This window comes from Triticum aestivum, chromosome 5A (assembly GCF_018294505.1).
Source record: "Triticum aestivum cultivar Chinese Spring chromosome 5A, IWGSC CS RefSeq v2.1, whole genome shotgun sequence".
Taxonomy (NCBI): domain Eukaryota; kingdom Viridiplantae; phylum Streptophyta; class Magnoliopsida; order Poales; family Poaceae; genus Triticum; species Triticum aestivum.
The window spans coordinates 448,908,002-448,929,305 of NC_057806.1; the positions used below are offsets into that span (position 1 = coordinate 448,908,002).

Consider the following 21,304-nt stretch of genomic DNA (forward strand, 5'->3'; position numbering starts at 1 on the left):
GTATATAAGAGTGTAGAATGAAAAACAAAAAGAAAAAAAAAAGAATGTACAGAAGGATAAAGAAAAGAATGAGAAAAAAGAAGAAAAAAGAAAACGAAACGAAATGAAACAAATCGGAGAAGTAAAAAGAAAGAATGAAAAAAATCGAAGAAGAAAAATGAAATGAAAAAAAATGGAGACGAGCGGCTCGGTCGCCTCTAGTTGGCCGCGGTCCTACTTCCAACCAGTAACTGGAAGCGGGTGGAGTGTTTGGCGATCTCGCTGGTGGCCTTTCCCTTTAATGTACGCGCGATGGGCCGGCCGGATTCATAGGCGACTGCAAAATTCCTTCAGCGAGAGATGGGCCGGCCCGATTCGTAGGCAACAACGAAATTCCTTCAAGCTATCATCTGGCTTGAAGCGAGAAATAGCTCTGGCGATACCCATCCACAGTATAGCCCATTCTTTCTAATTTAGAAGAGAGTATAGCCCATTCGGAGTACTCATCAGCCGGGCACGTAGGCAAAGGTCCGTTACTCAAAAAAAAAAACGTAGGCAAAGGCCCAGCTGCCCACGGTGAATGTGGTCGGTGGCGGAAGCTCGCACGTGCGTGTTGACTTGCGAGCCCGACTCCCTTGCCTCGGAAAAAGGAAAACGGTCCCGGTCGCGGCTCTCGCGCGGCTGACCAGGGTTCGCCTCGCGATTATAAACTCCCTCCCCTCCTCCCCGCTCCCGCTCCCCCTCGCCCGCCTCGAAACAGCCAGCTTCGGTCACCACCGCTCTGACGTCTCCCTCCCTCCGCGCATGTCAACCGGGGCCCACATGGATCTAGAGGCGGAGCCGGGCGGCGTCCCGGCGGCCGCCCCACCACCGCCGGCCGACGTGAGTGCGCCGGAGAAACCCCCACCCTCTCCATTTCACTCTTCTGTTCCGTTTTTTGTTTGATGGCTTGCGCCACCTCTCGCCTCGCGAGTTTCGTGTGCGATATTCGCCGGAGTTGTTTATTTTAGTACTCGTAGGTTTAATTCTTTAAATATTTGGTTGCATCTTTTCATGTTCCTTCTGATTGCATGCGACTGAGCGAGGGAGAAGCATGCATCTGCACTCGCAGAGTAAATCGGGGGCTTTGTTTCACTGAGGTTTTCCCAGTGATAATCGGGGGCTTGTCTCAGTTACAGTGGCGCCAAAGAGGAAAGAGAAGTAAAAGAGACCACGGGTTCATGCGGTCATAGTCGTAGAGATAGATATTTTCGCGACGAGGACGGCGGCGCTGCATGCCATGCCATGCCATGCCAGATGGCCAACGTGAGCGTGAGCCAGGAGGGGGAGGCTGGAACTGGTGATGACTGGTGATAGATAGCCCGCACGCGGCCGATAGCCCCGCCTTCCAACTGTCCCGCGCCGGTGACACCTGGCGTCAAACCATCTTGTCTTGTTGCGATGAGCGGCGTTATTTATTTTTTTTTACCTATTTTTCGGTGCCATGGGTCAATTTCGTTTGTAGTCACGCAATGGTCTTCTTAAATTGTCAAAGCCAGCGGGGAGTTTCTTTTGTCAACAGTGAGCTGTTTGTCTTGGCCCGGGGGATTTGTGAATGCTTGCTTTTGCTTAGCCTCGAAGACATGTACTAGCAGAGTAGAGCGTATTTAGAGAGCGCTTTTACTCGGCTTTTTTTTCCATTGTAATGTGCATCCTATCTCTTGGGTAGGAGCTTGTATCTTTTTTTCCATTAATGTGCATGCTATCTCTTAGGTAGGGGTGTTTGTACTCGGAAGGCTTGATCATCGCTGACTCAAAAGCGATGCTTGCGACAGCAAAACTAATGTAAGCATATCGGTGACGAAAGTGCCACACTCAGGCGGAGCTAGACGAAACTCGTTGGGGGTGAGAGACGCCAAACGCTAAAAAAAAAAATCTAATCTAAGCCCTCCTATTTTTTTTCCCTTTGACAACTTGATCCCAGGCTTGCCCCCTTGAAGTATGCATAGCTCCGCCTCTGAATTGCTTGCTAATTCTTCAGCCTAGATGCATGTCTGTGTGCTCGTATTTACTCCATCCGTTCCTAAATATAAGTCTTTGTAGAGATCCCATCAGATGGACTACATACGGAGCAAAATGAATGAATCCAAACTTAAAATGCATCTATACACATCCGTATATGATTTATAGTGAAATCTCTACCAAGACTTACATTTAGGAACGGAGGAAGTAGTATGCATTGAACTACTAGACGCAATGACGATCAGCTTCCCTCTTTATTTCATTCGGAAACGTATCCTAGTCATTTTTCATGCATCAACCTTAGAAGGGAGCGATTGTTTGACCTTTCTATTTATTTTTGCGAAGAAATAAACAAGCGAGAAGTTGGTGCGTAGACTGGGGATGGTTTTGTTGATGATGTCACAACTGATTACATCACAGGGCTTCAGTTTCTAGTATCTTGAAGCCTCTGAAAGTGCCACACGAAAGTGGACCAAGAGAAAGAAACAAGTCCTCGGTGTTAACGTGTGTCGTAAGCCCCACAAAATTCCACTTGAATACTTGTTGGGAAAGGGACCTGTGTGACATCCTCAGCATAGTAACTGATTTCAAGCATTAATAATGGTACTACTTTGGGGCTTTGGGCTATGAATACAAGTGACCAAATGCTTTGTATGATCAGCTTGGTGCATGCCTATTTTTTACAACACTGAATATCTTCTGTATATATAGCTCTCATACAGATGCCTTCCCTCAACTGTGAACAGGTTGGCAATGTTCGCAAAGATCTATTCCTCGCGTACAAGACTCTCGGCGTGGTCTTCGGTGGCCTCGTTACCTCTCCGCTCTATGTTTTTTCCACGATGCACATGTCATCCCCCACAGAAGCTGACTTTCTGGGAATATACAGCATAATGTTTTGGACTCTTACTTTAATTGGTGTCGTCAAGTATGTAGGCATAGCTCTCAACGCTGATGATCACGGTGAAGGTAACTAGCCCCTTGCAACTTCTACCTTCCCTTTCCGCTCAGCGGTTATTGCTGCCTTTCTAGATGATTGTTCGAATTGGTAATAGCTTGTAGAACGGCAGTTGATGATTTGATTTGAAAACAGACAAATCATCAGTACAAAAAAGTTTGTTGATCAAATATTTGGTTGCTTGTGGCATTGCATATTTTTATAGATCAATTTATTTTCTAGTCTCTCTAGTGTTTTCTTCAATCAAATGTATGAAGCATGCAGATTAGATATTACTCCATCTGTCCCAAAATAAGTGTCTCAACTTTGTACTAACTTTAGTACAAAGTTGTATTAAAGTCAAGACACTTATTTTGGGATGGAGGGAGTATGATATATCAGCATGTGTTTGGCCTGGAAAAATGTCAATGAATCGTAGGCCTGATGGAGGTGCAACTTTGTAATTAATTAATGTCTTAAAATACACGTTTCTTGTTCTGGGTAGATAATATTTTACTTTATGATGTTATTGGCTTGGAGTGTTGCTTACTCTATTTTCTGCAGGTGGTACATTTGCCATGTATTCTCTGTTGTGTAGGCATGCCAATATGGGCATCCTTCCTTCCAAGAGAGTGTATTCAGCAGAAGAACAGCTGCTTCACAATCAGTCAAAAACAACTAAAACCCCTAGTAATCTGGGCAAGTTCTTTGAGCGAAGCTTAACTGCAAGAAGGGTATTGTTATTCATGTCAATTCTTGGGATGTGCATGCTCATTGGAGATGGTGTCCTAACTCCTGCTATTTCAGGTTTGTTGTGTGTAGATGGCATATCTAACTTAAATCATTTTTGTGATCATAAATAAAGATAAGTAGTAACATGTTGTTTATTTCTTTTTAGTGTTATCAGCAATCCAGGGACTGCGCGCGCCATTTCCTGCTGTGACTCAACGTACAAAGCTCAACAGATGTTGATCAGTAATATAAAGAATCTCTCTGATAAACCTTTTTCTATTACATTGATCTTTCTTTGAATCTTGCAGCTGTCGTGGCATTTCTATCTGCGGCAATTCTTATTGGCTTATTCTTAGTGCAAAAGTATGGGACTTCAAAAGTGAGCTTTCTGTTTTCTCCAATCATGGCAGCATGGACTTTCACCACTCCGATGGTTGGAATATACAGCATTTTTCGTTACTACCCCGGCATATTCAAAGCCACTTCGCCACATTATATTGTTCATTTCTTCCTAAAGAATAAAAAGGAAGGGTGGCAGATGCTTGGTGCCACTGTTCTAGCCATCACAGGTACATCACTTTTTTTCGCGAGAAAACTTTCGATCTATTCATCTTCAATCATAACCGTACATCACATTAAAATGGCCCAAGGTTGATGTAAAAAAAACCAACATGGACCACCATGCAATTGTAAATTTTTTCTGACAATGACCACCATGCAGCCTGATGTTCGATCTCCTGCTGACAGGTGCGGAAGCTATGTTCGCCGATCTTGGCCACTTCAGCAAAAAGGCTATTCAGGTTATTGTCATCAAGAAAATTATTCTTGTAAATCATTTTCCCCTTCCATGTATAGTTGTTTTACACTTTATTTGTTTCAGATAGCGTTTCTATCCAGCGTATATCCTTCTCTGATCCTCACTTATGCCGGGCAAACAGCATGCCTTATTAACCATCTCAAAGACACCGATCAAGAGAACATTGGCAAAGTCTTCGATGATGCATTCTACAAATTTATCCCTCGCCCTGTTTACTGGCCGATGTTCGTCATCGCGACGCTCGCAGCCATTGTTGCAAGCCAATCCTTAATCTCGGCAACATTTTCTGTCATCAAGCAATCAGTTGTCCTGGACTACTTCCCACGTGTCAAAGTGGTGCACACATCGGATGAAAATGAAGGGGAGGTTTACTCGCCAGAAACTAATTACATTCTGATGGTGCTGTGCGTTGGTGTTATACTAGGCTTTGGAGGTGGACAAGCGATAGGGAATGCTTTTGGTAAGTAAATTCTACTGTATGAAACTTTTTTTTGCGGGGTCAGTTGTTAATATCACTCCGTCCCAAAATAAGTGTCTCAAACTTAATACTCCCATCATCCGGAAAAGCTTGTCTCAAGCTTGTTTCTCAAATGGATGTATCTAGCACTAATTTGATGCTAAATACATCCATTTGAGGGACAAGCTTTTTCGGACGGAAGGAGTACAACTTTATACTCCTACTAGAGTTAGTACAAAGTTGAGACACTTATTTTGAGACGGAGGGAGTACTATAGAGCTAACTGGTAACTGATAATTCATGATTTTACATGCAGGCCTTGTGGTGATCATGGTCATGCTCATAACCTCAATCATGCTGACTCTTGTGATGATCATCATATGGAGAACGCCGCCCGTTCTCATCGCGGCGTACTTCGTCCCGTTCGTCATCATGGAAGGGTCCTATGTCAGTGCCGTCTTCACCAAGTTCACGGAAGGTGGCTGGCTTCCCTTCGCCATCTCCATGATCCTCGCCTTGATCATGTTCGTCTGGTACTACGGCAGGCAAAAGAAAACAGAGTACGAGAGGGCGAACAAGATAACCGCGGAGCGCCTCGGCGAGCTCTTGGCGAAGCCGGAGGTCCAGAGGGTGCAGGGCCTGTGCTTCTTCTACAGCAACATACAGGACGGGCTGACCCCCATACTCGGCCACTACATCCGCAACATGAGCTCGCTGCACTCGGTGACGGTCTTCGTGACCCTGAGGTACCTGCTGGTTCCCAAGGTCGACCCGCGGCAGAGGATCGCGGTCAGGAGGCTCGGGCCGAGAGGGGTGTACCAGTGCACCGTCCAGTACGGCTACGCCGACAACCTGAGCCTCAAGGGCGGCGACGACCTCGCCGCGCGCGTCGTGAGCTGCCTGAAGCAGCACGTCGAGGCGGGCGCCGACGGGCAGCCGTCGCCCGTCTCCGCCGCGGAGGAGGCGGCGGACCTGGAGGCGGCGCGGGCGGCCGGGGTGGTGCACGTCCGGGGCAAGATGAGGCTCTACGTGGGCGACGACGCCGGCTGGTTCGACAAGGTGATGCTCCGGTTCTACGAGTTCCTGCACAGCATCTGCCGGTCGGCGCTGCCGGCCCTCGGGGTGCCCCTGCAGCAGCGCGTCGAGATCGGCATGCTCTACAAGGTCTGATTGCTTTCTGCTCGTGGAAGTAGAGGCCTCCAAGGCGTGAAACGCATGGGAGGGCACATGCATGCTGCGTATTACGTGACTGTGGTAGTCATTCTTAGCTTATAGTCGTCGTCTCCGCTGGGACTTTATCCTGTGTTCTGTTAATAAATCTGCATGTTCGTTCGTTTCGTGGTATGGAAGACCGTTTCTTTTACTGGTACGAATCATTGTCTCTTTCCCTATTTCGTTGCAATTATTTCTGGATTCAAACTGAGACAGTCGAGTGCAAAAGTTACTCACCTGTTTGGTGTCATGAGGACAATTTGCATCCCATCAACTATTCGGCTCTCCTGGGGGTCGTTGCAAGCTAGCCGTAGAGCCCTAGGCTGCCCCTTCCACGTCTAGTCGTAGTAACAGAATTTCAAAACAATATTAATATGAACATGTTGGAGTACGACGGCGAGTAGCTCTGCCGCTCTAGGCTTCTTCTGTGGACATGGAAGTGCGTGAGATGGATAGCACATCCGGATAATGGAGCTTATAGTACAACTACTACCTCCCTTTTGAAATATATAAAATGTCTTGGCAGTTTAAACTGAACTGCCAAAACGTCTTACATTTACACTTAGGAACAGAGGGTAGGATAGACAAATAGGCAAGCAAATGCAAGATGTGTCGTCCTTTTTTGATCAAGCCTCTATGAAGAACTTGCATAATGCGTCGTCCTTCTTTCTACGAATAATTCCCGACATCTGCATCATTGCAATACACACAAGCATTTTTTTATTAAAGTTGATGTAAGACAAGCGGAGTGCAAAGTACGTGCAACAACGGTAGAGCCAATACAAGATATGAATTTTAACACCTACGATCAAGCTGATTTTCTTCACACCAACGCCTTCAAGTAAGGATAAACTTCCTCGCGCCTCTGTCGTCACGTCAGGCCGAAGACGATCAAAACAAGGATTTTCGTCCTAATTACCGCGACCAAACCACTAAAGGTCAGCATGTCGGCAAGGAGACGATGCCTTCAACAAGGTTACGACGTGAGTCCGTCGTATGCGAGCTCGACAAATAAAGGTCAGAATAATGATTTTTCACCCCGAACATATATAGTGGTGTTCGAATCAACGTCTTGATGTCGGCTCTTTCAAAAGTCGCGCGAACCAATAGTCCAAGCTAGGCCAGAATGGCACTAGCATAGTGTACCTACGAAGAACTCGCAAGCTCAGAAAAAAAAATGTCTCTCTGAAGAACTTGCATAATGCACTAGGGTTATTGAAATGAACATCTGCTCTTTCTATCTATTCTGCTGGGAAGGTGACAGATGGTGAAGAAAATAAGCGCGCTGGTCGATTGATGGAAAAGACGGATAGTTACTGTGTCGACACTAAAGGTTAGATGGCGTGATTGGTGGAAAACAAGGCTCCAAAAGTGGCGGTAAAAGCGGGAAAAGTAGGAGATACGGTCTGCAATTCACGCATCTTTTTCCTTGTCGCAACACTGAACTCGCTGTAGCTCCTTTTTCTCAAAAATAAACATGCTACTAAAATAATACTGATAAGTACTGCTACTACTGTAGTAGTTCACTGATTAGCTGCTGGTAGATGGTCGATGCAGGTGTTAGCAGACTGATGCAGGTGGTCCATTCTTCCTAACCAGACGTTAGCGTAGTACCTAGTTCCAGAACGTTTCAGGTCGAGACAACTGCACCCTAGAAACAGGCCCACGGAGCAGGACTAGTAGCAGCTAGTTTCTGTCTTTTAAATACTCCTCTCGTTTCATAATATAAGAGCGTTTTTTACACTATTTCAAATAATCGATCTTCTTCTTTTTTGAAAGGACTAGTAGCTCTTTTTTTTAATCAAAAGGACTGATAGCTCATGTAACAATCGAAATCACAGTTCACAACCTCCAGCAAAGAAAATGTTTATTTAACATAGAAACACAATTTTCAACAAAGCAACATAATTGATAGTCTTGGCAAAACAGGATGAAAATCCTAGCCCATGTTGTCTCCGATTGGACGTGCCAATGATGGCACGAGGACGTTTATCTCTTCTTGAAGACATTGTCATGAAAGAAGTCGACTTAGTCATAGGTGTTTATTTCATATCTTATCATGTTTTATTTTATACAATACTCTAATTGATAATTAGTACTTCCTTAGTGATCTAAGCACTTTTATATCTCTTTACGGAGGGAGTAACAATGATTGTGAGCATCAGTAAGATGCATAGGCTCAGGGGTTTAACTTCCTTTTCAAAAAAGATGTAGCATATATCAGTTCAAAGAAAAAACACACAAATACATACTACTCCCTCCGTTCCGATTTACTCATCGTGGTTTTAGTTTAAATTTGAACTAGAACCACAACAAGTAAATAGGAACGGAGGGAGTACATGACAACATGTGCGCATGGTTAACAATCCACCTACACGAATTATGATAGAGAACCTGTGTTTCTCCGTTGACCCGATGGCTTTGGGGCCGGTAGGTAACTTGCTTTTGGCTGGATTGATATACTTTGATGGATTCTGGGCGCCCAAAGATTGGAGTGACCACCAGCAGCACCAGCCCTTGATTTTATTACGTGGAGCCCTTTTTCCTTGGATTTGTCTCACCTCTTCACATGACGAGCTGCAATAATTCAGCCCACCCCCCCTAAAAAAGCAACAGTGTGCAACTGGCCAATTAATCTGTTTCCATCGCACACCAGGTCGCCAAGCCCTTCGGCATTTCATACTGAGGGTAACTTTGGGCACTTTGGGAAAAGGAGGAGCTTCTGTGGGGTTAAGAAGAGGAATAGAAAATTGCTGGGTTCAAATTTGCCTTCCTGTTTGAGTGTGGTGCATGACCAGGGATTTTTGGAGTTATGTCACTTCAATGTTGGCATGCTTTTTGCACAGCAAGGTGGGACTGGAAGTAAAAAGGAGTAGCATGGATTTTCAAGGACGAACTCGTAAATTTTAAGCTGCTCACATTATTACATAATAAAAGATATGCATTTTTCAGCAAAATTTGTTACGAAAAAACTTAGAGCGTGCTCATTTTTTGTTTGTCGAACTTCACAACAAGTGTAGAAATCATTTATAGGTAGTTGTTTGTTTCAGTGTCGTCTATGTGACCGGCATGCCATATTTTTCTAGCAGCCTACTTCACATGTCATATGACCGCTGCGTTTGTCACACCTTGCAATTTTGGGATCAATTTCGCCAACTTAGATATTTTTTTGGGCTTTTTGTCTTTGCCACAGTTTAACAGAAGACAATGTTCAACTCAGCAAGGTTGCGGTTGGAACTTGCGTCGTATGCAAGTGTTATAAAGTTTGTTGTTTCTTCTTAGCAAAGAGTCAAGCTGAACTTATGTGTGTTTTGAAAAAAAAAAGTTGCTTGTCTAGCTAGCTTGTGCATAACTGTTGTCAGATATGTTGTTTCTTCTTAATGAAGGAGCACACTCAACTTATGCGTGCTTTCAGGAAAAAGTTGTGTGTCTTCTACATAAGTGTTGTACGTTTTGTTGTTTCTTATTAGTAAAGAGGAAACTGCTCACTTTGCACATTTTGTTATTTCCTCGTAATAAGAAGACACGCTTCACTTACACGTGTTCTCATAGAGTTGTTGTAAGAGAAGTTATGTCGAGTGTCTTATAAATAAGTGTTGTTAGCATTGGTGTGTTTCTCATTAGTAAAGAAGGAAATGCTCACTTTGTACATGACTATTGTAAATTTTGTTGTTTCCCTTTAATAAGAAGACATGTTTAAATTACAAGCGTTCTCAAAGAGTTGTTGTAAGAGAAGTTATGTCGTGTGTCATGTACATAAGTGGAGTAAACATTGTTGTTTCTCATTAATAAAGAGGAAACTACTCACTTTGTACATGACTCTGGAAATTTTGTTGTTTCCACCTAATAAGAAGACACATGACATAACTCACATGCCTTCTCAGAAAGTTGTTATAAGAGAAGTTATTTCGTTCAGTTTGGAATGTGGTATAAATAAATACATCCCTACCAACTTACTAGATTCCAAAACTGGCTTGCCTTGATCTCCAATTTCGTTAGAGCAAAATTGCAATAAGACATGCATTTCACGGCTGTTGTAATGAAACAACTTTAGAGGTTTTCATTAACATCCTGAATTCCAGGCGTAAGCTATCACCAAAAAACCCGGATATTCACTTGGGTGCCCGGGCTTAGATGAACCTGGCAAATAGTAAAATCACTAAAAATAGAGAGAGAAAATCCAAAAACTCTGAAGTTCTTTTTTTTTGCAAGCAAGATGTGCATGTGTGTGATGTTCTCTGTTAGAAAAGTCAGTGCCTAGGAGGCGCTTAGGCACGCCTAGGTGCTAGGTGATGGTCAAACGCCTCGCCTAGGGCATAAATGGAAGTCTAGGCAGAGCAAGCAATGAATTGTCCATCCAAGCAAGGAATCATGACATATTGCACTGATATGCCAAACGAGCCATATTCCAATGGCACTAGCTGCTAGTTAACTTATTTATATGCCCTATATTAACATTGACACACATATAATACTCAGAAATACACCCTGATAGTAGAACTATATTACTGCCTAGGCCACGCCTAGGGCGCTTAAGAACCGCCTAGGCACTAGGCGAAGGCCAACCGCCTCGCTTACGCCTACCGCTTTTTCCAACCTTGGTGATGTTCATGCAAATTTTGGTGAAGTTTGTAAATGCGAGGAGCGCGCGGCAAAAAAGATAAAATCAGGCGTGAATAGTGCTATTTTCAAATGTTTCTCACAGACCCGATTTTTTTGTTGCCACGTGATCCTCGAATGTTCAAACTTTACGAATTTTTGCTTGAACATCACGTATTTGAGCATCTTGCATCACCAAAAAAAACTTATTTTTCCTATTTTTTCATGATTTTACTATTCATGCACGGGCTCATCCGAGCCCAGGCACCGAAACACCGCTCTCCAAAAACAACTGCCATCCTTTCAAATGGAAGTCGCCATCCATTGGATCTTTTTATATATCTTATGCATAGGATCAATTATTTATATAAGTACTTCAATATGATTTTTATGTTTAGATGCCTTTTCTTTTGATACTTGTTGTCCAAATTCAAATTATATCTAGTAACTAGAAATGTATTTAACACCTAACAATAGCAAATAAATTCCGAAAAATGCCAAACTTTGACCCGCACAATGTATTGTAGTATTTTCCATGTAGACCTTTTTGGAGCATTTTATATAGACATTTTTGAAAGGTAACATACAATGTAGCTTAATTTGGTATTTTACAAAAAATGAAATACAGTGCAAGTAAAGGTTTGTATTTTCCCAAGTGGATGTTTGATATATTTTTTGTATACTTTCTGGATAGCAGCTAAAAGATTACATTAGTACTTCAATATGAATTTTGCTTCCATTTGAAGTCCTTTTTTAGATACTTGTTGTTCATATTTGCATTATATCTAGTAAACAGCTAGTTGTAAAGGAAATCTAGTAAATAGCTAGAAATGCATTTAATGCCTAAAACACAAATAATTTCATAAAAATATAATTTGTGAGGTACTTTACAAGTTACATTAATTTGGTATTTAAAATGTAGAAAATACAAATTATTGCATAACAATTCAAAACTTGAAGCTATTTTGTGCATACGTGTTATAGAAGGTTGATTTATAAAGACATGGTTGGATGGCATGCGCGGATAAATAGTGTGTCCGTTTTAGGGGATCACGTTGGAGATACCCTTAGAGCATAATAATGTAAAGCCAAGTTGTGATCTAAATCTCAAGTGCAAATTGTGATAAAAATGTTTCATGAAGTTCAAACTTCATATTTTCCTTTGAATGCTAGGATTCTACCCCTTAAATGCATGATTTTACAGAGAAATGTATAATCTAATTTTGTGAAATTGTATGATTTTTTTACATGACCCATGCAAATCATAATATGGGGCCTTGCCAATTTTCGTAAATTTAGACGACATTTAGATTTATTAAAATAAAGATGCATGCAAAGATTTGAGTTTCTATGAGCAAGCATTTTTAAAATATATTTTGTGGATTTTGTTTGAACCGGGAGGTTTTATTTGAGATACATGTAGTTCCAATTTGAATTATATCCAATGACTAGAGAAAATTTCATTTAATGCCTAAATGAGTAGCAGGTGATTTAAAATATCCTTAAATTTGACATGAACAATGTAATAATGTAGAATGTTCCATCCGGAAAAATCTTAGAGTTGTCTAGATAAAATATGTTTTGAATGTACTACACAAAGTACCTTAACTTGGTGTTGCGTAAAATACAAAAATATAGATTCTTGCATGACGAGATCGAACATGGTTCTCAATAATCTGAAATGCAGATGTAGTCTCCATATTTTCACCCAAGTGTGTACCCACGTCGACCACTTTTCAATAGCAATAACCAAGACGTAAAACCCTGAGATGTTAATACAGGTTATGTAGTTGGTATTGGAATTCAGATCTCCGTCATCTTTCTGACACTCGAAGTAGAGAACATGTTCTATTCACCTTCATGAGGGATATAATGTTTATGTTGGTGAATTGTTTACTTGAAACCATGCGAAGGCGCTCGAACAGTAATAAATCATATTTTAGTAAAATACAATGAAACACAACCTGTTGTGAACTTGCACCAGGTGAGGGGCGATAAGGTATTCTGAGAGTGTTTTGGTACGATTGCTCGCTCAGGTTCGACTACGTCCTCGACATACGTCCACCTGCTTCAACTACTTCCTCTATGGCGGACGGCCACCCTGTTTTCACCGCCATGGCTGAAGATGTCAGCACCCTTGTATGTCCCGACCCTCTTTCTTTCAACATGTGTCATCGATCCATATGCGCATGTGCGATGTTTCTAGCCCGTTGCGATTTGCCATATCAGTAATGTTGTGATTGATGCTAATTTGAATCGAGCTTAAACAAAAACTGCCTATTTTCCTAGCAATATATGTATCCGTGAAAGAAATACTCCCTCTGTATCGTAATATAAGACGGTTTTGGAAATAGTCATAATAATATAAGGCAAATTAAAAAAAGTCTTATGTTATGATAGAGGGACATATTTTTTAAAGCTTTTAACTGGCCTTTTTTATGGGTTTTAGGAAAATGCCGGGCTCCAGCAGCCAAAACGTCGCACTCATCTTTGGGGCAAAATTTCGTGTTTTGACCCTTTTCTGACACCTATTCGAGATTTGACCCTGGTTTGAAAAAAAATCAAGATCTGACCCTTTTGCTACCGCACTAGTCCATGGCGGTAGGGTCTAACAGCCTACCGCCAGGGACTTTGACGGTAGGAAACATCGCTATCGCCAACCGGGCTGGCGGTAGCCTGCACAACCATACCACCAAGGTGCTTGGCGGTAGGCACGAGCATGCACTATGGTCAATATTTAGGAGATTTTTGGCGGTAGGGCATGCAACCCTACCGCCAGGGACCTTGACGGTAGGTTGTTATATCCTACCGCCAAGGTCCCTGACGATAGCAAAAGGGTCAGATCTGAAAAAAAAAATCAAGCTAGAATCAAATCTCAAATATGTTTCAGAAAAGGGTCAAAACACGAAATTTAGCCCATCTTTGGATGCAAGTATTCTGGCTGGTGCCTTTGTGCATCTCCAAGGAGAGACCAGGACAGGTGCTACAAGCCTACAACCCAATTGCCGTCACCCTCTGACCAGTGAGATCACCGAAGAGCGCTGCTATACAGACGACAAATTTGGACGATCAGCGGACGACACTACACATCAAGCCGTTGATGCGTTAGAGCAAAAGCAGACAACACCGTTCATTCCTGCATCGTGTGGGGTTCGGCCAGCTAGTGTCGTCCGTCCAGCAGTTTCGATCACCGAACCAGCAGCCACCCGCGCGGCTTTGACCTCGCTGTAACAGACGCGCGCAGACCTGCAGTCTGCTTACTACTCATCACAATAACAAACTCAAACACATTGCACACTTTGAGGCAACAACAACAAAAAATACACAAGTAAAATAGCGGCGACACGTGATGAGGGAAGGCGTCAGAGACTTAAAGCCGACGGCCAAACAAAGCACAAAGCCGTCCGTCGTAGTACTAATTCAGAGCCCTCGCCGACATACTGCATTTCGAATTGCCGCAGCCTGCGGAGGCGATTCCCGGGAACAAACCGATCGTTTCGGCAGGCAAAACAAAAGCAGGTGAGGATCGAAAGAAAAGCGAAAGAGAAGATTACAACGGGAGCAGTAAAGAAAGCTGATCGAGGAGGAAGGGAGGCGTAGCGTACGTACATCGGCCAGCCAAAGGCCAAAGCGGCGGCACGTAGAGGAAGGCCAGCGGCGAGCGAATCACGAGGAAAGCACGCCGGGAGATGGAGGTGGAGCGAGGGCAGCAGCCAACCACCCCTATCTTTTGCTTTCGTTGCTTCGCTTGGACTTTGGTAGTACTACGTAGGTACGCACTCTCTGCTAACTGACTTTGGCCGCGACTGTCACTGGACTGACTGACCCAGCGGAAAGAAAATAACCAAGTGACGCAGCGGCCAACTGGTGTGTGTACACAGGTGGTGCGTTACGGGGCGGCGGTGGACTCGGCATGCATGTCGCGGCTGCACGCTCTGGGCTCTGGCGTTGGGGGAAAAAGAAAAGCCGTCCTATTTAAGCACGCCCGGCCGCCGCACTCTGACGGCCCGCTCACACACACACACACACACACACACTCTCGCTCCTCTCGCTCTTGTCTTGCCACACAGGCGGGCGAGTGACGCGGCTCATCATACCGAGGGAGGCCGTTGCACCATGGAGACAGCGCAGGAAAGAGAGCTGCTGCAGCGGCTGCCGCTGCAGCTGCAGGGGTGGCCTTTCCACGCCATGCCGCCCAGCTTCGACGCCGGCAGCGGCGGCAGCGGCAGCAGCAGCATGAGCAGCGACTCCTTCCTGCTCGGCTGGGAGCCGCCGTTCGGCGGCTGCTTCGGCCTCGCCGACGCGCAGCTCCACGACCTCTTCCCGCTCTGTACGTCGTGCGCGCGCCTGCCCGGCATCATGCCCGCGCTCTGTTTCCCTCTCCCGCAGCTCCGGCGGAGAATTGAACTCGCCGTTTCTTCGACTGCAGGCATGATGGAGCCGCTCCCGCTGTCGCCGGCCGCGACGTCCACGGCGGCGGGCCTCCCGTCGGAGCAGCAGGGCCCGGCGCCGGCGGCAATGCCCAACGGGGAGCTCGGCGACCTCCTGCTGGTACATACACAATGCCCATCCTTATCTCTCGCGTCCGAATTAACTACCGCGGCAGTTTCTTGCGAGATTTCCTCGGCCGTGTGAAAACCGTCGCTTTCTCTCATTGTTCCCTCTCGGCAGAATTTCTGGGACGCCGGTGATGTCAGCGAGCGGCCGGTCGCAATCAATTCAGGCTGCGTGGCACCGCAGCAGCACGAGAAGAGCAGCCAGAGCAGCGCTGCCACCGCCACGAACTCTTTCCTCTGTAAGCAAAGCACCTCCCTCCCTCCATCCCTCCCTCCCTCAGATTCCATTGATCGGCTTCAGCTCTCGCTAGGCCTGTGCGCTTTCTCTACTATAGGTCTCTGCCCCGGTCCTTGGCACATCACCAAGGAGGCAAGGACAAAACACAAAGTCGTAGAGCTCGCATTTAACAATGGAGCTTGTCAATGCCATGCGTTCAAAAAACGCCATGTGGGCCCGGGTGGGTGGGGTGGGGCCCGGCCGAGATTAGCAGCGCCTAATTGTCATGACCTTGATGACCCTATGATTTGCGCATGGTAATATATAGAAGTATATTATAGTACTATCCTGGTAGGATTGCACCATAATAGTGTTGCAATGTGCATGTTATAATATAATAGTGTGGACTTGTTAGTGTGAGCACGTAGAGACAGGCGCTTCTTTTCAAGTAAAGACAGATGTGGGTGTTACATGCTTAGACGGTAGCAAAGATTCTAATCTTGTGCGGGACTGCTCCTGCCAAAGTCGCACCTTTTACGTGATCACTTCATTATTTTCAAGGCGCATTGGGTGTGTGAATTGGATGATTATTAACCGGTTGATGATCGCCGCCGCAGATGATGAGGACGATCTTTTGGGCTCCATTTTCTCCAAGAGGCCCACCATGGCAGAAGAACCGCCCGTGCTCCTCCTCGCCCCGGCGGAGGCGGAGCCCCTCCTCAGCACCTCCTCCTCCTCCAGCTGCCACGCGGGCCCACCCGCCAGCGGCGCCGGCGGGGCCCGGCCGCAGGACGCTACCGCCACCGCCGAGCCATGTGGCGCGCGGGCCCCGCCGCTCCCCCGCTGCTCCTCCTCGTCGCTCAAACGCGCGACACCGGAAGGTGCTCTCCCGACCTCGACGCGACACGCCTCACAGTCGCCTCCACCCACTCCCAAGAACCGTCTAATCACATAATCTAAGGCGTAATTAACTTTGACTGGCGTCGGTGTCTGGCAGCAGCGGCGGAGTCGGCGTCGGCGGAGGCGGAGTGCAGCCAGAGCGGCGGCAAGCGGCGGAGGGCGGCGTCGGGAAGCGTGCTGTGCCCGTTCGCGGTGCTGAAGCCCGACGGGCTGGACGGCGGCGCGACGCTGGCGGACATCAACGCGCGCATCCTCATGCGGCCGGCGCGGCCCGTGCGGCACCCCGTCGGCGAGTACGCGTGCGCGCCGCGCGTGCTGGCGGCCGACGCGCCGGGCATCTCCGGCAGGGCCGTCTCGGGGTTCACGCGGCTGCACACCCCCGGCCGCGGCACCATCACCATCATGAGGACGCGAGGCTGATGCGTCCATCATTGCAGCACGCCATGTCTGCCTGCCGCGCCCATGGACGACGACGATGCATGATGATGGTGTGCTCCGTGTAGATTAGCCCGGCTCAATCAGTGCGTGCATGGCTAGCTAGATAGACGCTCGATCGCTAGCCAGCACGTAGTAGCAGTATCCCGAGTTCCGATGCAGTGTAATTATATGCTCGATCACATCAGGAGTGAGTGGGTCAGTGAATGAATAAAATCCTTCCATTTCTCTTCTCCGGATCTCGTGTTTGATCTTTCTTCTTCTCGGATGCTCTGATAGCGATAGCGAAGGCTTCCTTGGATCGTCCGTCCGTCCGTCGCCGTAGCAAGGAACAAGAGAGCCGGCCGGTGGCCCCTTGTCCTTGTGCTCCTGGTAGCCAAGCAGGCTGTGCGTGTTTACGGCCGCATACCTACAGCCCCGAAAAGCTGAAAGCAACTGCCTTTCCTTTTGTCTGCAAGGCGTGGGCCCGCCCCTTAATTCGAGCTGCCTCCATGTCAAGCTCTTTGCATGAGATCTTTTTTTTTTCTTTTTGTAAAAGAATTGACTTGACTTGAGCATACCACATTGTTAATCACTCACCGCAAAGCCTCCCTCTGGAATGGCTTCTTTCCGTTTGTTTAAAATATACTTCCTCCGTTCCAAAATAGATGACTCAACTTTATACTAACTTTAGTATTTCTTCTGTTCATTTCTATAAGACCTTTCAGACAATGTGCAAAACAACCTATTTTGAATTGTTCGAAACGACTTACAAAAGTGAACGGAGGGAGTATAAAGTTGGGTCATCTATTTTAGAATGGATGGAGTAAAATCAAACACCGTCCGGCAAAGAGAATATACGAAGGATAAAGACGGTGGTAGAGCAGGGCATGGTAAAAACCACCACCATCCAAAGCGGGACGAGCAGATCAGTCAAATGATTAAGAAAATAAAGGAAGACGAGCTTGATTTGAGGAAATGAAAGTAGAGAGTTGGAGACGGGAGCACGGCAAAGGCAAAGCGCGACGGGATTCATCATTGTGGTCACGCAAAAGCAGAGCAAAGCGTGGCCGCCGGGGGCACTGTAGCGTGCTCGCCCGCTACACGGGCAGGGCACGGCACGGCACGGCGGCGAACGCTACGGCGGAGCAGAGCATGTCGCAAAAGGGAAATGTTCCCCCTGCCCTGCTGCTGCTGCTGCTGCTGCGATTCAAACGAGAGGGTACTACGTACGTAGATCGATCGAGTGGCTGGCTGGCTGGTGGGAAAAAAGTCAGGGGCGCACAAGGTTCCAGGACTGCCGGTGAGATGATGCGCGCGGCAGGTCAACACGCCGGCGCTGGGAGATAATGTGGGCATTGCCTGTGTTGCTCATGGGGATTTCGTAGGGCGCAGGTGGTGGATTCCGGCGGAATTTGGGCGTCAGTTTTGTGATGAGTGCCGTCGTCCTGGCTCTGTGGCTCGTGCATGATCGAGGCTGCGGTCAAAGCTGTTCCGTGGATTCCAAATTCATGACATCAATCGGACGGCGTGGACGCTGGATGGATGGCTGGGGGTGTATCCTGTGAGTGTGTGTGGTGGGACAATGGTTGACAGAGGTTAGGTTAGGTCAGCCATGCACCAACTTTTGAATTAAATGCGTGTGCAGAGGATTGTCGAATCAAAAGTGGTGTTGGGCTTTTCAGTTTCAAAATCTGGGATTCATGATTCAGCTAAAGTTGGATAATTTGAGGCAAGTTTGGTTTGCGGGGATCATAGTCTCGTTCCTCGTTCGTAGGAATTTGAAAATAATGTCCAATTGGATTTGTAAAATCCACGTGTGTGTTTTTTCCTTTGAATAGGATATCAAACGGAAATTTTCTCCATTTTTTCTTGGCTACATTCCTTTGAATCAAATGTATGAATAGTATCATTGTAGGAAAAAAATTATCTTATGGTTTTCCTCCATTTATCCTTTGAACAAAAGAGGCCATTCGTACCTTTCTGTAGGAGCACTCGAAGTAAATTTCAGATGTGAATATTCTACTCCACCGGTTTTTATTTACTTTCAATATTAGTTTTGTCGTAAGTCAAACTTTGCTAATTTTGGCCAACTATAGATAACAAATTGTTAACTGCTACAGTACCAAACCAATACCATTAGATTCTTTTTTTTGCGGGTGAAATACCATTAGATTCATCATTGGATACATTTTCACGTCATATATACTCACTTTGTCTCAAATATATAAGGTAGAGTAAATACTCATATTATTTTCTATAAACTTTGTCTCTGAATATATTTTGAGACAGGGGGGTATTTGTTATGGTAAATACTCGTATTTTTTTCTATAAACTTTGTCAATTTTATAAAGTTTCACTTTACACAAACCTAATATGTAAAGTAAATACAAACATAGAGAATATTTGCTACGTATAACTAGGAGGATTTTTCTTCTTCCAGCTGAGTATATTAAACTCAACTTATCTCCTTCCCTTGGCGGCTAGGGCAAACTCTTCCCTCCATACTTCGCCGGCCAGCCCGTGGATTAGCCTCCCCTCCGCCTGACGCTCCGGAGTCCGGTGGTGGGGAAGGAAATCCCGGTGCCTCCGCTTCGGTTAGTAGTTTAGGTTAGAGTTTTTTAGTCCTCGCAGGTGTGGCGCTCGAGTGGATGGCGGCGCTTTTTGTTCAAGTTTGTATTTCGTGCTCTGATTCTCCTAGAAATTCGTCCATCTGGACATAGTCGACAGAGCTCCGGCGTAGATTCCTGCCGTCTCCTTGAAGCGGTGAGGTTAGAATTTCTCGTCGTGTGGCGAAATTTGGTGTCAGGTGTTTCAGATCCATTCAACGGTTCAACGACGACAACTGCGGCTCTAGGATGCTAGTCCTTAGGGGCACATGCATGAAGACTTTCCGGCTGTCATCGACAAGGTCAAGCCGGCTCCATAGGGGAGCGGCGCGTTGGTGGCTCCTTCTAGTGGCGGCGGTGATCGTTCGGTGGTCTCAGTATCTTGATGTAACTTTTAGGGCTTCGTACTTCCGGTGAATTTTCATAATAAATCTGAATCGTTTTCATAAAAAAACTTATCTCCTTTTTTTGATGAAACCACAACATATCCATTACTATGTATATGACTATATTGGGGATGCATGAAAACATGAGACTCCCTATTTTACCTTCGACCTACCAACAGCTACCACCCATTCGATGCATGGGCCATTCCACCTTGTTGAGACCCCTCTCGTGTTAACTCCCTTGAAGCTCCAGCCATATGAGTTAAAGTACTCGTGACATAGCGTTGAGGCATTATTTAACGCGAAGAACTTCACGAGGCATGATTCGGTCCAAGGTTTTTGGTAGAGCTAGAGCGTGCATGCAGTTACTGCCGCACCCACCTACATATATAAGCTGGCCTACATATGTTAACGTGCGCGGCAAACTCGTGGGTGGGTGGAATCAGCGCAGATCAATTCTGCGCCTGTAATTAGTGCATCTGCAGAGTGTATATTTGGTTTCAAAGCTGCGGGCTAATGCAAGCCTGACAGTGTCCCAAACTTCCAACACACAAAAATAATGCAGATTTTGACTGCTGAGAGCTTATGACAAGGCGGCAGGAAAGGCATGCAGGCAGCGGAAAAGTCGAGTTGAATTCGTTGCATGCACGCATGTTTGCTGAGGGCATCTCCAGCCGTTCGCCCCCCCAGGGCGCCTAAATAGAGCGGTTTGGGGGCGTGCCGGCGCTAGTTCGGCCCCTAGGAGACCTAGCTCCCAGTCACGCCCCAAGCGCCGGTCCCAGGATGCGGGAAATTTAAAACTTGATCGTTTCCGCCCTCAAAAGACGCCACAAATCCGGCGATCGGACGTAGTCTGGTGTTACAAAAAACAGAGCGCCGCACGCCGCAAGTTCGCGTGCATGATTCACTCGGCGGGGTCGGCTTCAGGCGTTGGTGGAGTCGGTGTGCTCGGGCTCGGCGGTGTCGGAGCTGCTTCGGTGCTGGGCTGTGTCGGCACGGCTTCGGCACTGCTGGGCGGCGATGTAGAGGCGTCGTTCAGGCTTGGCGTCCGTGTGATCGTGGGCGCGGGAGCTTGCGTCGTCGGCGTTGCCGTCCGCATCTGATTCAGGATGAGGCCGCGCTCCGCCATGTACCACGCCCTGAGCTCCTCGTCGTCGCTCTGGAGCATGTCCGCCTCGCCCATCAGAAAAGCCATGTCGGTGTTCCTCTTCTTCGCAGCGACGTTCGTTCGGAGCAGGTCGAGCTTGATGGCACTGTTCTTCATCAGCGACGACCACCGCGCCTCGGTCTTCTCTTCATGTAGGATGGCCCGGGCCTGGGCGTCGGCGAGGCAATGCTCGATGGACTCCTGCACTAGCGCGGTTGCCGCGTCGGCGTTTTTCCCCTTTGCCAATTTGTGGCCGTCCGGCCGCCCCTCACTCGCGCCCGGAGTCGTTGCGTCCGGCTTGTATGTCTCCTTGGCCTGGTCGAGGGCACGTCGGACTTCCG

General features: G+C 46.5%; 2 protein-coding genes across 3 annotated transcripts; both read left to right on the plus strand.

The window, feature by feature from the left end:
- Positions 1-692: 692 nt before the first annotated feature.
- LOC123103924 (probable potassium transporter 17) lies at positions 693-6,292 on the plus strand. Its single transcript, XM_044525622.1, has 8 exons — positions 693-861; positions 2,727-2,949; positions 3,482-3,724; positions 3,816-3,866; positions 3,958-4,218; positions 4,397-4,449; positions 4,530-4,926; positions 5,240-6,292. The coding sequence occupies exons 1-8, from the start codon at positions 784-786 to the stop codon at positions 6,091-6,093; spliced, it is 2,160 nt and encodes a 719-aa protein (XP_044381557.1). The 5' UTR covers positions 693-783; the 3' UTR covers positions 6,094-6,292.
- Positions 6,293-14,668: 8,376 nt separating this feature from the next.
- On the plus strand, positions 14,669-17,077 carry LOC123107136 (uncharacterized). Of its 2 annotated transcripts, none has more exons than XM_044529143.1 (5): positions 14,669-15,064; positions 15,164-15,285; positions 15,406-15,529; positions 16,125-16,388; positions 16,505-17,077. In XM_044529143.1, exons 1-5 carry the CDS (start codon positions 14,851-14,853, stop codon positions 16,825-16,827), a joined length of 1,047 nt encoding a protein of 348 aa, XP_044385078.1. In that variant the 5' UTR covers positions 14,669-14,850; the 3' UTR covers positions 16,828-17,077. The 2 variants fall into 2 exon arrangements, with proteins under 2 accessions (XP_044385078.1, XP_044385079.1); XM_044529144.1 differs by having other exon boundaries at positions 16,508-17,077.
- The last annotated feature ends 4,227 nt before the right edge of the window (positions 17,078-21,304 follow it).